This window comes from Alosa pseudoharengus, unplaced genomic scaffold (assembly GCF_046254945.1).
Source record: "Alosa pseudoharengus isolate Yale_2024_CS ecotype anadromous, Long Island Sound unplaced genomic scaffold, YU_APseudo_1.1 YU_APseudo_1.1_scf_17, whole genome shotgun sequence".
Lineage (NCBI taxonomy): Eukaryota > Metazoa > Chordata > Actinopteri > Clupeiformes > Clupeidae > Alosa > Alosa pseudoharengus.
Genome location: NW_027468640.1, coordinates 38,619,639 through 38,637,147, shown reverse-complemented (window position 1 = coordinate 38,637,147; position 17,509 = coordinate 38,619,639). Strand labels below are relative to the sequence as shown.

The following is a 17,509-nucleotide window of genomic DNA, read 5'->3' as shown; positions in this document are numbered from 1 at the left end:
ATTTAAGATTTCCTGCACCTCAGCAGCTGACCACTTAGTCAATAGTTTTGGAACGGAAGGTGAGAGCTAGGTCTGAGCTTGGGCAGTTCCTAATGAACATGCGTGTGACCTCAATGGACAGGCTATCCTGCTGTTTACCCTGTTCCTTGAGACACTCTGCAGTTATATCAGCAGCACGGTTAAGGCGCAGCCAGTAGTCATAAGGGTCTTCCTGCGACTCAGGGAGAGTCGTATAGAAGTCTTGAAGAGGAAGAGGCGAAAACTGCTTACAACTGAAGTGCTTTCTCAACAGGCTGTATATGGAATCTTGGCTACTTCTGACATCAATCCCACTAGACTTCATGCCTACTTTGACAACATCCTTGGCTTTGCCCCTTAAGTGGATAAGAATCTCCTCACCTTGTTCCTCAGTAGTCAGGCCTCCCTTTCTTATGAAGGTTCGCATGAGTTCAATCCATTCTTCAAGTGTAACATTATCAGACGAGTCACCTCTAAACGTAGGAGGATCTTTCACTTTTCTCTGGCTAACTACTTGAAGCTGGGATGAACTTGACAGAGTTGGAGTGCGACTGTCACTGTGTACACTAGAGGCAGATACTGCTGCTGCTGGACTAGACCTACTCAAGTGTGTGAGAAGGCTATCAGCTAGCTGTTGACCTATGTGATGCACAATGTTACCCATCTGACCTAAAATGTCATGTGCAGCATTGGGAGTGGATGTGCAGGGGGCCTGGTGAGTAGAGGGGCTATCGTGCTGTGTGTGAGCTGTGTGTGTGTTACTAACAACAGGGCTTGGAGCTGCCATCCCTACACCTCTACCTACACTAGTGTTAATGTCTGGGAAGGAAATAGGCGCTCCCAGTAAACCTCTACCCCGACCTACACTAACTGGGGGTTTGAAAGCCCTGAGAAACATTAAGCTGTGGGCTATCCATTATGATCCAAAAGATAGAGAAAGAGAGAAAGGTAAGGAGAAGAAGAGAAATAGAGAACACCTATATACACTATGATACACTTGCTACCACCTGCTGCAGCTATAACGACCCATAAAAATGCTCAGCTGATCTGCAGGATGATGACAGGCCCACCGGTCCGAAGAGATGTTGATCGGCGACCAACTGATGTCCACGGGAATCACGGCACCAATGTTACTGGTCTGTACTTCTGCGTTGTGTCTTTTAATGAAGAATTCCCAGTTGGTGGAGAAAGGTAGTTTATTCCTGCATAAAAGGTCATCAAATCAACAGTGAGGTTGGGGAAACCAATTGGAGTCAGCCTGCAGCAGGGTAAAGTTCTTCCTGCTCACTATATTGCACTTAATATTAATACATTTAACGCTTCTACTAGTATGAGGTGTGTTAAGAAAATAAATAAAATAAATTCCAAAGGGAAAAGTGTATTATCAAACATGAATGTGAATGTGCAAGTGTATGCAATGAGGGAAATACTTTTAGTTCTATCTATTATCCAAATCTATATTACATTGTGATCAAATAGCTTAGTACAGTAATACAGAAAAATATACAAGTCTCAAAACTATTCAAAATTAAAACAAATATGACATACAACATGCAGGAAAAACATTGCTTCATCCACTTTTCAATGTAAGAATGCGCAACCAGCGATTATACAAGGCTACACTCTTGTGGCCGCTACTGGTACTGCAGCTAGCATGCAATAGGGAACGTTCAAGGCTAGTCACATTCTAGATCGTGAATGCTAGCGGAGCCACGAGATAACTTAAAATGCTCACTAAATACACAATCTAAACTATACATCTGATTGGTTACCTGCATAAAAGGTCATCAAATCAACAGTGAGGTTGGGGAAACCAATTGGAGTCAGCCTAAACAAAATAAATGTCATATTACAAATATGCCTTTCCAATACAACTGTGCTTCAAGGTCAAATGAAAATACAAAACGAAATAAAAAAGCAACAATACAGTGAACAACATCGCACAAATGTGATTTATAGGTGACCTAATACATAATACTTAAATGGGGAAGTATAGGGCTTATTCAACACAGTCTAAATATGACTTTTAATGTCTTTTCTCTCTGACCCACAATATCCCAACCTACCTGCAGCAGGGTAAAGTTCTTCCTGCTGCAAAATGCCCAGAATGCAAAACTGTACACAGAGGCAACAAAATAAATGTCTGGACCCATTTATGCAGGATTTAATACACCATTTAAATAACTATTTACTAACTCCGTTACACTTAGTATGCTCAGAACAGAGGTTACCTGCGATTGCACTGCTGGAGAAGCATTTTGCATTGGTATGATTTGATCAGGTCTTGCCAGTGATGTGTAAATCCTCCCGTAGACGTACATCATTTCAAAATAATACGTCTAAATTGAAAACTGTGACAACTCATTGATAGGCTCTCTCAATATGTCTGTAATTCTATGCCTCTACCACATGCTTGCTAGTCTTTCACCAGAGAGGGTGCTCCATTATAAATCAAAAATGTAATACTGCAGCCTTCATGTCAGCTGTAAAAATATGAGAACATGGATCTACTACATCAGGATACTCTGTAAACATTTTACACATAATCAGGAAGCTACTTTGCTGTTCAGTGTGTGATGTGTTTAAAGTGGTACTACGTTTAAAGAAACATTTTTATTCTTTGTTTCAAGTGCATAAGAAAATACCACATTATGATGATGGTTATGGTTACCCTTAACAAATACAAAACAATATAATACTTAAAACAGGGATCAATCAATAGCCTAATGAAATAAACAATGAAAATGAGGGGGGAAAGCAATAATAAATGATAATGCCCATTCAATCAATAATATAATAACAAAAACATGGTAAGACTACATTAAGGAGAATATCAATAATAAACAATGTCAAATTAATCAACAGCCTATAATGAAAATAAAACTGTACTACTGCATACAAACCATAATGTATAAGTAGGGTTGGGTATCGTTTGGGTTTTATCCGATACCGGTGCTAAATCAATACTTTTAAAACGGTGCCGGTGCCGAAACGGTGCCTGAACCGGTACTTTGTTTTTAAAATGTTTTAAATTAAAATGGTCTAAAGCATGAATTGCTTTTTTTTTATTGATAAGACAATTTTGAACATGAAATTGAACTGTTATGTTCAATTTACTATCAATATCTCATAGACCTCTCCAGAATAAGTCCCGCCTCCGTAACTTCCGTATCCATCCAACTTCCGGGCGTGGATTGTCTATGGGGAATAACATGGCGTTTCAAAATATCATACCGGTAAAACATCTGTAGGTAGCTAAGTTGAAAAAGCTGGTGGGCAGATAGTTTCCACTGGATTTTTTGATTGTCGGTGCCGTTTAAGTAGTATACTATAGACTATACTACTCAAACGACACCGAAAATAAAAAAATCCAGTGGAAACTAGATGGCAAAAGTGTGTAGGCTAATCTGCCCAGCAGCTTTTTCTACTTTGTCACCTACAGAGTTTGACAGGTACGATCTTTCAAAACGCCATGTTATTTCCCATAGACAATCCACGCCCGGAAGTTGGATGGATACGGAAGTTAGGAGGCGGGATATATTATGGAGAGGTCTATTGTTCCTACGAATAATACATTTAAATGTTAAAACAGCTTGCCATGCATGCACACACAATGGTGAGCTCTGCTTTCAAGTTTACCCATAGGCGGTTTGCCATAATGCATGTTAAAACCGCTTGCCATAAAACTGCCAGGTCATGGACAACGGCATTTGAAAGCAAGCTAATCTAACAGGGACTCTATTTTCCAGTTAATTCAGTGTGTTCCCAAATGCTTCAAGAAATGTCTTGTCTTAACCCATAACACGCAGTGGTTTTGAACATGTTAGGCTACATGTCGGTGTTGAAGTGTTTAGATTCCCAGTGCTAGCCTAGTATTTTAACAGCAACTATGGCTATTTGCTAACACCAGTCAGCTGAGTTTAATTAGCGATAATGTACGGAGATGGTTTCGTAGCCTCTTTGACAGCTCAGTGACATCAGGTATGTAACCTACATTTATGTTTTTGCCAGCTAACTTTTAACATGATCTTCATATTCATTGTGATGCTATATGGGCCTCATGCACATGAAAGATTAATATCATGCCATTATGTTGTTTAACACACCGTGAAATAAAGTTTTCACCTTACAACTTTGCTGATAACATTTCAAACTAGATGTACCACATAGCGGTACAAAATATGACCGCCGCTCAGTCCTGTACATCCGTTAGTAAATCACACTTCGATTTGTCTCCATATTTTACTCCATCCCCCACTCTTGAAACTTTTGTGTATGCTTGTTTGGCATGCCTGAGTGTGTGTGTGCGGCTGCACAGAAAGTAGCCTACTGGTGCTGAAAAGGTGAATAGATTGTAGAATAGCCAAAGAAGATGTAGCATTGTTATAAAACCTTTAAAATCTCTAAACTATCACAAGTAGGGCAGTTCATCACAGTTCATCCATTGCAACTGGATTGATGAAAGGTCACTTACACCTGTAGGCTACATTGTATTTGGGAAAAGCAAAAGGTATCAGCATAATGTTATTTATTTATTTATTTACAAAAACATCTCTGTCAGTTCCATGCCGTTTTCAACAGCTATCAAAAACAAAGGTCATTTTTGGATGGATGGATTTTTTTGTGAATGTTTCTTCTTCTAAGATTTTAGTCATCTTTAGTTCATGTAATACTTTATTGTCAATGCACAAATTAAGTAACAGTAGTCTGAAACGTTATTGTTAATGCACAAATTAAGTAACAGTAGTCTGAAAAGAAATGCTGTTTTACATCTAGTGGTGCAAATAACTGACATGTCCAAATGGGCCTTGATGAAATGCGTCGCTAGACTCATACACATTTTAACGGGCCAAAGTTGAAGAGCTGTTGTCCGTTATTGTTCGTGCAAATATAGGCTGATTCATGTTCCCTTGCATTGTGTAACTGAGGTCCATGGCTAGTCTGGCTTTCACCAGACCAAGCTCAATCTTTTAAGAAATCAAAAAATAAATAGCGGGCAGATCAGGCTGGGTTCACCAAGCCTAGTCCATAGGCACCCGATATTGTTCACACTCTGGCTATTCTAAATGCAAAAATGCATCAGGGAGTTATGACAAAACTGTAACTAACAAACTAGATCCTAATAGAAAGCTGTTAGCTTCCCTAAGCTACAGGTAGGCTTATAAGGTAGGCCTATTTACAACATAAATTGTCAATAGGCTATGCTGGCGACACAAATAAAATCTCCTTTGGAAACCAATGGCTTACGCCTTACAGTATCAAGCGGACTTAAATTGCCATATCCTGGCTAAAAGTTGTAATAAAATTCACGCAGCTCCATGAGTCAAGGAAAGCGAGAATGAAGTAGCCACTTCTAAATGGGACCCTAGCCTACACAGTAGCTTAAGGTGTGTTGCTAAAGCAGCCATAATGAAATGAAGGTGTCATTGTTTGGATACTTCACACACACGCGCTTTTTAATTTCACAGACTACAACTACCAAGCTGGAATCAAAGCACATCGATTCCCCTCTCACACCCTGCAAGCACTTAAAACAAAATAAACAGGCGTCTCAGTCTCACGCATGTATAGGCAAAACTGTATCAGACCGGTGTAACGTTGGTAAATCTTCCATTGCACAGAATGATTTTTGTAGCACGTGCAACAAATGACAGTCGAAAGATACAATTACAGTGCTGCTATCAATTTGCTTGGTATAACCGCATTTATAGTTTTCTACAAATGCAATCAATCAAATTGGCCTCCATCACTCAACCAACGCTGACGGTAACATTACCTAGGTCTTTATTGATATTATAAGATTAACGTACCTGCAGTAAAAACCAAGCATGTCCGATAAACATCCTCAGATTTATTTCGGCTTCAAGAAGAAATGGGAATTACATTTCATGTGAACATCATCCTATCCTTATTAGACGTTCTCTGCGGTAAACTATAGTCCTTGTAGGAAGCGTCCATTGTTATTCCAACCCACGTTTAACTTCCAACAAAATTACGTCTCACTGCAACGATGCGCCATCTAGTGGACAAACGACTACTTATCGCCAATACTGGAAATGCAGCCATGATGATGATGATGAATATTTATTTTGGCTTTCTTTTAATCCTACTGAATTTGAATTATGTATCGGCCGTTCTAATACCGATAGTATGTGGGTGCCTGTGTGTGTGTGCATGTGTATATGTGTGCACCGCCATCTACAGGCCAATGAGTGTACAGTCACTAAATGTACACATAATCTAATTTTTTAAAGACCCCCCCATGGATGAAACTTGGCATACCCCCAGAGAATGCCAGGTCAATCATACACATACAATTTGGTGCAGTTCTGAACATCTTAACTGAAGATAGGGGCGATTAAAGCAGAATAATATTGCATTTTCATTTTTTACCGGGGGGGGTGCAAATCACAAATGAGTGATTATGGGCCAGATTGATGTGGGCCCTTGAGACCAACATACCATAAAAGATTCTTCATCCTCGGTGCCACGGTTCAGGTAGTTATTTAGGAAAAACTGCTTTTTTTGCGGTTCGGGGGGCCCAGCACGGGGGGGGGAGTGGACCCCGGGGACGAAACAAAATTTTTCCGTAAAAGTCTAGTGGGGCTACATACCCACCAAATTTCATGTGGCCCGGTGGTTCGGTGTCCCGGGTATCGTTGACCAAAAATTCAGGAAGTAGATGACGGGGGAAAAAAAAAAAAAAAAAACTTTGACAATCCCTATATGACCGCTTCGCTAGCTTCGCTAGCGGCGGTCATAATAAATGTCAGTTAGCGCATTAGCAAGGATATTGTGTAATGTATAGGCTAGCCTACTGTTGACGTTGTTTCATAGCCTTTTGCTTGTGTGTAGTTAGGCCCACTGCAAGATTTTGACAGGAGCTCGCATGTCGCTTTAAAGTAAGCTACTTGGGCTCACGCAAGCTGTCAAACACTGTCCACTCGCCTATGTGGTGCACCCCTCTGGTTTATACATCCAGTGTTTATCATATGTTAGCTAACTGTATCTGGATGTGTTGCTATCAGAGCAAGACGTTAGAGATGGCGCATGACATGCAGTGATGCCTCGTATCATTTTTTTTTTTTTTTTTAAACGCTATTTAAGCACCGAAATGAGGCACCGAAATCCACGTTGTTATTCGATGCAGTTACTACCGTTTGTGTCGGCACCGGTGCCATATTAGAACCGTGTTTCGGTGCCCAACCCTATGTATAAGTGCTTAAAAGACCAAAAGCTATCACAAGAACGAAGAGCACTGGGCAACTCATTCCACCAACATGGAACCACTGAGGAAGAGTCTTGAATTTGACCTAGCGTTTAAGACTGGTCGACACAACAGACGCTCATCAGAAGACCACAGTGGGCGGTTGGGGATGTATATCTTGATCATTGAATTAAAATAACAAGGAGCAGATCCAGTCAGTGTCCTATAGGCCAAAGTGAGACATTTAAATTTAATTCTGGCTACTGTAGGGAGCCAATGGAGTAACAAGGAGAGGAGTTACGATGTGTCCTCTTTGGCTGATTGAAGACCAGTCATGTTGCAGCATTCTGAATAATATATATCACACAAAAGAAATAAAAAAAACATTCAATATTGATTTAGTATCAACCAATAATTATTCTGATATTAATATTATTGTAATGTCTACATCTTTGCGTAGGCTACAGTTAAATACTAAGCAATGGCCTCTGACTTAAATACCAAGGCAGTTAAATGACCGTGGTGTGGTATAGTCTACGTGATACACAGGACTACACAGTAAACCCATTTAAAAAGCATCATCATCTCAGTATACCCATTTAAAATAGGCAAGGATACGTATTTAATAACATTTGGGGTTGCTCACAGTATACCCACCACTACAACTAACTAACTAGACTACACCACTATTTAAATGGCGCATTGCAATTTACAATTTGTGTGAGTTCAGGGGCATACAGAAAGTTGAAGTTTGGGTGACATCAATAAAGAAAATAGAAACAAAGGGATGTGTACAGCCTCAAGTATGAATGATGTCACATTAACAGAAGGTTCAGAGCAGCGGCAGACCTTTCTTGGTGCCACGCAAGTTATTGAAAGTCATGTGTACGTAGTGGTGCTGTGCCATGTCCCATGTATAAGGGGCTTCAGGTTGATCCAGTGACGGTGGGTGATGATGTCAGGGAGATGGATGTCAGGGGACTTGGAGAAAGGGGGAGGACATGCCACCTCAGACCACCCCAGCCAAACCACTTCACGTAGGCATTCCCTTGCTTGCAGACTAATGTAGACCATGGAGACCACCTTGCCGCCACCTCCAGTACATTCAGCCATCACCCATATCTTACCTGCAAAAAGGAAAGTTAGAATAAAGTTAGTCAGACAATTTTACAACATTACAAAGCATCTAATCAGGCACTCAACACCACTAGTAATACCAATTAATTAAATATATGTGTGCAATAAACTTCACAGCCTACCTGATGTTAACTACACATTTAAATATGCGGTGTGAATGTTATTAACTTGCGTCAGCTTGAAAAATAACGTTATCAGTATGACTGATCATGGACGTTAGATGACAAACTAAGGTCTTTCTCAAATGTTCACCGATATCCCTGGGAAGTGACTGGTTCTTGGCGTAGTGTTTAATGCAGGCGTTTCATGTATCGATCATTCACTTATGCGGTCTACAACTACCGACCTACCGATCTATTTTTTACAGTCTATCTATGCTACCGACCTACCATCACAGAAGTAGAGGTGGATTTTGTCGTTCGTTCTCATGACACAGTTCGCGTCGTTCAGTTCGCCAAGATGATTCGTTCTGAATCGTTCGTTCTTTCGTTCAGTCGCATTTCCGGTAGCCTACAACGTAGTTCAGCGGTGAATCATGGAATGCAGGTTCTCAGCTCCTCGTTTGTGAAAACGGTCGACACAACACTGTAATTGTAGCGGCAAATATAGCTGCAACTAAATGATTATGTGTACTTTTAGACAAAACAGCAGTAGCTAATGTGTTCATTCATCTTGACATTAAATTGACATATTGAAGTAGACTACGGCTAGATCAGCTAATTTCTTTTTTAAAAATGTGTTCATTCATAAAGGAACAAAGACCCAGTAGGCTATGCCGACAAACATGTTTAAAGGCTTGGCAGAAAGATTATATTGATGAAAAGGTTTCAAGTCCCCATTTTGCCCAGGCTACAGAGCCATAATCACTCTGCTTCTTCTGCTTCACTCTGCCAAGAACGAGTGACTGACTTAACGAGAACGACAGACCGAAGTGAAACAGGTCTTGGCGTGAGAACGAACGAACGAGACAGATTGAAGAGACATTTATTAACCTGACATGACACAGAAAATACAAAGACAGCATGCATTTACCACTAGACAGATATTTAAATGTAAATTCCAATATTGAAATGCAAAATGGAATTGTTAATGTACATTATCGTTATTTTTTATCGTATGCTCTACCACTAGTCTCACTAGCCCATTTGTTTTTTTTCATGGAAACGGTTGCTATGCTTTCATGCCCCTCATTGGCTAATTCGATGAGAACGTTTTAGAAACAATACAGACAACAGCATACGATTGGTTTGGCTCTCGCCTTAGGAAGCTGGGCCAGAGACATTCACAGCAGCATTAGGTCAGTGTGATTCAGCGACGAACGAAAGAACGAACAAGAACTGGAAAGGCGAACTAGTTCAGGTCGTTCATTTTAAAGACCCGTTCGAAGGAACTAGTTCGTTCGCGACCGACCCACCTCTACACAGAAGTAGCTCTAACAGAGGTGTCTGTCGTTAACGTTAGAAAAAATGCAACGCTGGCAAACTGGCTAGTAGTTACATTAACATGAGGTTGATGAGGTCCATGCTTCACATTACGTTAACTTGCGTTGCTTTATCACATCATACCGTTGCTTTATCACATCATATAGCTGCTACTGTACTGACTGTCTAGTGTTATTAATCCCCATGTACAGTAAATGGTTACTCCATTTTGAGATGGCATACATTGAGATATTTGAAAACAGCAACAACTAATAAAACCAAGTATATCATGCATCGACTCTTACGGGAGCTGTGTGCTAATCTTCAATTCAACGACTAACTTAGCCTCCCGTTAACGGTAACGTTAATGTAGCTGCTAACGTTAGCATGTAATTCGCTGTCCGTATTTCTGTTGTTAGCTCATTAGTATTCACCATACTAAATTGTCACAGTCTATAATCAACATAATAAGCTCTCTTAGACGTATTTAAGAACACCAATAGACAAAAAAAACGTTTTAGTTGATACGGAACACTTACCAGACAAGAACAAACCGATTGTTGTTTGTACTGTTTAGCTAACTCACAGCCGCAAAATTCATCCAGCCAGCTAGCCTTCGGCGCCGAGTCGACCTGCGTTGTGGAAAGGAGAAGGGGCGGGTTTCACTTGACAAGGGGCGTGTTTAACTCGCTGAGTGACAACTGAGTGGGCGTGCCTGACCGCGACTCCTCTTCACTGCGCATGCTTCAACTTTTGCTGCGCAGCCGCACTTCAAATTGGCTCCAAATTTTCCAAGATGGCGTCGCCTCGGCGGCTTCAATTCCATAGAACACTGCAGAATGCAGCCACACTATCCAGTTCTATATATACAGTCTATGGTCAAGTCAGTCAGTCAGAGATAGCAGCACTAAGCAAGTGGTGGCGACCCACAAGAGTTAGAGGATCCGCTGGTCTCTTTTAGATCGCAAGTTTGAGAACTTCAGTTACAGTAACGTTAGTACAGGCGAAAGAGTGGTGGATAAGATGAAACTGTGTGTCGGCGTTGTTCAGCAGTTGTTGGGTATGTGAGTGGATCACCCAGATGATGTAGGCTACCAATCACTAAAACAAGGGGTAAAAAACTTCCCCTGCGCTTCAGCAGCCTTTGGATACATATACAAATAGGGCCAAAACCTATGGCTTAAATTAAACGATTTCGTAATGACAGAAAGCTATGTAAATCGCGTGGTAATTACCTGTTGGGGTAACTTGTAACTTCTCACATGAGGAGCTGGTAGTGTTAAGTGCATAGACAGTAGCCTAAAGTGACAACGCTAACCAGGCTAATAAACAAACCATGCTACGGTGAGTTAACGTCAAAGGGCAAAGTCACGTGACTTCTAGTTGTAGTCTGTTTATGAAATGAAAAGAGCAATTTCGTTTTTTAAAAAAAGGCAAAATAGTGTGATATTTTCACAGTTGGTAGGCTAGATTATTACTTTACACACAATGAAAAATATTGAGGCAAATTGTAGACCCTTCCATATACAACTAAACACAGATGTTGAAGGTCTTGCTTAAGTGGATTTTTAAAAATAATTTTTCTATGTAATTTGCACTTTCAGAAATAAGAGATGCTGTAGGCCTATTTTCAGTTTTATAGCTGATTGTTTTATTTTGTTTACACAAGTTACAGATGGAGTCTGGGTACTTATTGTACTGTTTAGCCTACATCTTACACACTTCAGGCTGTTGCAGATAGCTCAGGAAAGAGACTGTAGGACACTAGGTGGTACAGCCTGAGAAATGTACAAAAAAAAATGCTTTCTGCATTTTTGTTTTGCTTTTCCCTCCATTGTACCGAACTCGTACCGAACCGTGATGTCCGAACCGAGGTATGAACCGAACCGTGAATTCTGTGTACCGTTACACCCCTAGAAGGTAGCTAGGTAGAAGGCTGCGTAAACATGGAAAACTGGCTAAAAACAGGGACACTGTCCAAAAGGCCTAATTAAAGCGATCGAAGAGGAGAAGCGAGAGAAACAGAGCAGGATACAGGTAACGATGGAATGGGATGGGGGGCAGACTAATGAAGGTGGAGATGGAGCGCAGGGGGATAAAAGAAAGAACGAGACAGAAAAGACTGCGCGAAGAAAGCGAAAGTATGATGGATTGGGAGACAGACTGCCCAAAGCCACAGTGCGTGGTCTGCAGTGAGATGCTACCTAACCATTCTAATGTGGTTCTCCACTGTTTTTTGTAACATGAGAGCTCATAGACCAGTTGCACATTTTGATTATGTTATCATGTAGGGCGGCTAATTAAACAACGATGCCTGGAATGCATCAATAGAATGAGTTACTTTTTTATGTGTTGGATGGTGGGGGTACGCGAGCCGAGTCAGGATGTAGAAGGTGGTCCGCGGGGAAAAAAGTTTGGGAACCGCTGCTCTAGAGAGACCCAGTAGGCTACTATACTTCTGTTGCATTTTCAAGAGTACTGCATAAAGTATAAAAGGAGCTGTCAATATATTGATAGTGTTTACATGCATGTCAGGACACAACAACACCAGATTACATTATATAATATTATTTCTCCTGTATTAGGGTTTGTCAGGGAATACCATGCTGGGAGTAGGTCATGTGGTCACCACCAGCATCGGAATGTGTGACATCGACATCCGTCCAGTGAGAGCCATTTACATAATCTAATCATTCTCTGTGTAAAAGTGAGATGGTATGTACAGTGCAACCGGAACGTTTTCAGACCCTTCAGAAGTTGTTCACATTTTGTCATGTGTTTGGAGTGTTTTGTAAACAGACCCTGAGTTATGACGCTTGCAATTGAGCTCTGGTACATCCTACTTCTGTCAATGATCCTTGAGATGCTTCTAGAACTTGATTGGAGTCCACCTGTGCCTAAATGAATTCATTGGACATTATTAGGAGAGCCACACATCTGTCTATATAAGGTCTCACAGTTGATGATGTATGTCAGAGTGAAAACCAAGCAGCGAGTTCGAGAGAATTGTCCATAGATCTGCGAGACAGGATTGTGTCAACACAGAGGTCTGGGGAAGGATACAAGAACATTTCTGCAGCATTGAAAGTGCCCAAGAGCAGTAGCCTCCATCATTCTCAAATGGAAAAGATTTGGAACAACCAGGTCTTCTCAGATCTGGCCGCTCAACCAAACTGAGTAATTGGGGACAAAGGGCCTTGGTCAGACAAGTAACCATGGACCCAACAGTCACTACAGTAATTTCCTGTGTTTATAAGCCACATTGTGTATTAACTGCAGGACAGTGTTTTATGCAAGATAAATATTAACAAGATATATGCAAGATATATATTAACTGGCCCTGTTTATTAACCTCATTTTTGCACAATCAGTGTATAAACCTTGGCTAATAGTAACCCTAACCCTAGTAGGGAAATTATGGTATGAATGAGGTCCAGCTGGTCCAGAATGCGGCAGCAAGACTGCTGACCAAATCTAAAAAGCGGGAGCATATTACCCCCATTCTAGCCTCTCTCCACTGGCTGCCCATCCAGTACAAAATCTAAGATATTTTGATGGTTTTTAAAGCTCTAAATGGCCTGGCTACATATCAGATCTCATCCACTACCATTCAGCCCCCAGGTCCCTTAGATCCTGCATCAAGGGTCTTCTGCACGTCCCACGCTCCAGACTCAAGCAAAGAGCTGCACCACGCCTTTGGAATCAGCTGCCGCCTTCTATCAGAGATGTTCCATCCATCACTAGTTTTAAATCTAGGCTCAAAACACACTTCTTCTCCCTGGCGTTCACTGTCCGTGTATGATTGTTATTTATATCTGTATTTATGTATGTCTTTTAATTTGCACTTGTATGGCACTGTGGTCAGTGTAAACTGTTTTATATGTGTCTTATAAATACATTTTACTTACTTACTTATCGTAAACATACTAATTACCAACCATTTCGTTCGAAAATTCTAAAACAGCAATGTTTTTCAATGCTTCTAAATAACATTTGATAAATATACCTTACATTTTTCAGTAGCCATAGGTGTGTAGATTTGAACAAAATCTAGTTTGGTTCTTACCGGGGCTTTTACTGCCTGAAATATCCGATTTTGTGTACCACGCTCGGAGTTTAGTGCTGGGCTGGTGGGTGCCTATTCCCAACTTTTCTCACGGCACATCAACGGTTAGCGCGAGAATTCTTGTCGCAATTCAAAATTCCACTGGAGCTCCAAGCGGAACTGTGTTTACAGCTCTTTGAGTCACGGTAAAATGTAATTTTTGGCACATAGCTAATTTAGATACACTTATGGTGTGGGTGCTTGCGTTTCTTTAGGAATCCGCCGATTTGGTTTGTATAGAAATGAATAGTAAGTGACACATACACGTAAGAGATTGGTAATATGTGACTTTCCGAACTTACTTAGAGAGTTCCTTTGTGAAGATGAGAGAAGCATATAGAAGACAATTGCAAGTGTCATAACAAAGGGTCTGAATACTTATGTAAATTATATATTGTCTTTTTCTTAATTTACAAAACACTCCAAACACCTGTTTTTTGTGGAGTATTGTGTGTAGATTGATGAGAAACATAACAAAATGTGGAAAACTTGACAGGGTCTGAAAACTTTCCTGTTGCACTGTATGTGCTGTTGTTTGTGTATGTCTCATGGGCCAGTTTAGTCCTAGACTAAATATTTTTCTTTTCTTTTTTTTTTTCATTCGCAAAGGACTTTGACACTATTGCGTTAAATGTGTTATAAAAATAAATTGGACTTGCCTTGACTAATCCATGAATATATACAGTATACTGTATATCCTATATTTCTGAGTGAGACAGATGTGGTCCCTTAGGAAGAAAAGGCAAGTGTAATTGAGTGCAGTTGACTGGAAGAAAGGCACTCAGTGTGCATATATTGGACTTTGTTATTAAATATACTTATGTCTTTTTCTTTAGGGTCTGTATGGCAGTGTGGTTGTTACTGGGGGCAACACACTGCTGCAAGGATTTACAGAGAGGCTCAATAGAGAACTGTCACAGAAGGCACCGCCGGTAGTCTCTCTTGTACACACACGTACACACACACACACACACACACACACACACACACACACACACACACACACTAGTAATGTTGTATATACAGTACTAGTAATGTTGATTGTTAAATGTAATCTAATTAGTATCTGGAACCTTTTTTCTTTCTCTCTCCGTCATTTCTAATTCTCTGTAATTCACTGTAAGTACGCTTCCCATCTATCTCTCTGTCTCTTTTTCTTTATCTCCTTTGCTCCCACCAGAGTATGAGGCTGAAGCTTATAGCCAGTAACAGCTCAATGGAGCGACGATTCAGTTCCTGGATAGGAGGCTCGATACTGGCCTCACTAGTGAGTCTTTCTCCAGCATAGTCTCTCTCTATACATATCACAGTATAGCCTACATACACACAGATTATGCTACACTATACACACATACACTCACCCACAATTGTACATGCATATATACACACCCACAATTATACATGCATACATACACACACATACAATTAAACATGTGAAAGAGAAAGACTGCACTCTTCTCTGATTTGTTCCTAGTCTCCTTCACCTCTCTCTCCCTCTCTCTATCTGTTTCTTTCTCAATCCTTCACTTGACCAGGGCACCTTCCAGCAAATGTGGATCTCCAAGCAGGAGTATGATGAAGGAGGAAAACAGAGTGTGGAGAGAAAATGTCCATGAATGCACAAACACACACACACACACACACACAAACACTGAAACAGCCATCATATCACACTTAAGATTCACCATATTTAACATGATCGGCTTTGCATGATATTCTGTCGTGTTCATCTGTGTCCCTGCTTCCTAAGGTCTGTTTCATTTATTATTTTGTGTGAAGTTGCTAGTTCATATCACACAATCTCATACACGAACAAAATCAAATGCAAAAAGTCTAGGCTGAAGACAAACACTAATAAATAATGGACAAATCACAGTAAAATTATATTGGTCTGAGTGTCTGGTGTCACACATGACACAAACAAACGATCTCTCAAGTACGTGGTGCCCTCTGTAGGTGAAATATAGCATCTGAATGTCTGACAGCAGGCTATGGGGATGACTTTTTGACAGAACAGTAGGCTAAAAACCTGAATTCATACCTGCAAACTAGTCGCTTTTCGACCGGTTTCGCCGTTTGGAATCAAAATATGAAATGTCCCATAGTCTGGAGTGAGACTATTGTCAATTTCATGCGAGATTGATAGAGAGAGGGAATCTATCAGTTGTTTCTGAGGGCGGGCATTATCTCTCACTTAGCCTACTGCCTGCCTGCAGCAGCGCTATGACCGAGGAAAATAAGAAAATGTTGGCTGACAAACACATTCCACATGCTGCACTAAAGTGTATATCTGAATATAGACTCGAGGTAAAACATCACATTGTTAGGCCAACACAGTCTCACCCCTAGTCACATATTGAGGCTTGGTCACTGTCCCTGCCATCAACAGTTGAAGCAGAAGGTACCCCATTGCGTCACTCCTGGGGCCTGTTGCACAAAAGCAGAATTAAGACATCCGGGATAAGTTACTGAGCTGCGCTCAATGAATCCAAAACACGAGCGTACAGGCTTAATTGGTTGCACGAGCAAGCCAGGATGAGCAGACACGGATTCATCAAGCCAGGTGAAACCTATCCTGGATAAGTGCGCGCTCACGGCTCCCTCAAATAGACCCCGCCACCGATTCACTGATTCACCATGGCAACTAGACATAACTAAAGCGGCTTCATTGCTTCTTCCACGGTGAGAAGTAGGAAGTGATAGCCTTTTCACAACAGCAGCAAACAGCAACACCTCTGTTTAGGAGAATATTGCAACTAGTGCCGCGACCACCACGTGCGAAATGATTAGGCACTCCCGTGACGTCACATTGTTGCATGACAGGTCGGAAATGGCGATATGTAAAAATTAATGATCACAAACGTTTAAATAATGACAGTGGGTCTAGTTATATGTGATAACAATGTGTAGTGGGCAGTGGAATAACTATTGGTTTCCGTTTGTGATGACTGCTGACTGAGATAAGGGATGAGATTAAATAGATCCTGGAACTTAGCCTGGTCTGGAGCAGGCTAGCTCCACAGAATAAATCGCCATGGTAACTTATACCATAACATATCCTGCTGCCCCCTATCCCGCTTTTGTGCAACTGGATCACGGATAAATTGAGCCAGGATAACCAAGATATCCCGGCTTAATCCTTTATCCTAGTTTTGTGCAATAGGCCCCTGAACGATGAAGGCCGCCCCATAGACCTGAACGTAAATCCCTCGTCGTTGTTTTTTAACGCATAGGGCTGTCTAATAGACTTGAATGTAAAACCTTCACTGTCGCATTCTGACGCTGGGGTCAAGGAACGAGAGTTGTGCGTGCGATTGAGATTTACACACAATAAGCAGTCAACCAATAGCCTAGAAATCTAGACTCACCCTAGCGGCAGGGCTAGTCTAGCAACTCTCCGTTGGCTTGTGAGCTCGAAAAATTAAACTTCTATCAGGCCAATCAAATCATGTATAGAGTTGTTAGGCGGGCTTAACATAATGATTGATGGCAGAGTTGCAACGGTTTGGCTTGAATTCCCTGCTACTTGAAAACAAATAAGATGGATGTTGCTGTTGGCGAACAGTGTGACACGAGTTAAGCTTTTATTATGTTGGCAAAAGTTTGAACTAGCCAACTAGC

General features: G+C 41.0%; 1 protein-coding gene across 1 annotated transcript in view; it reads left to right on the top strand.

The window, feature by feature from the left end:
- The window catches only part of LOC143128158 (actin-like protein 6B), a 57,494-nt gene extending 41,821 nt beyond the window's left edge, over positions 1-15,673 (top strand). The window contains exons 11-14 of the mRNA XM_076289833.1: positions 12,369-12,449; positions 14,725-14,820; positions 15,069-15,155; positions 15,424-15,673. Of these exons, the coding sequence (XP_076145948.1) occupies positions 12,369-12,449; positions 14,725-14,820; positions 15,069-15,155; positions 15,424-15,504 (345 nt within the window). The 3' untranslated portion in view covers positions 15,505-15,673. The remainder of the gene's footprint in view (positions 1-12,368; positions 12,450-14,724; positions 14,821-15,068; positions 15,156-15,423) is intronic.
- Positions 15,674-17,509: the final 1,836 nt, after the last annotated feature.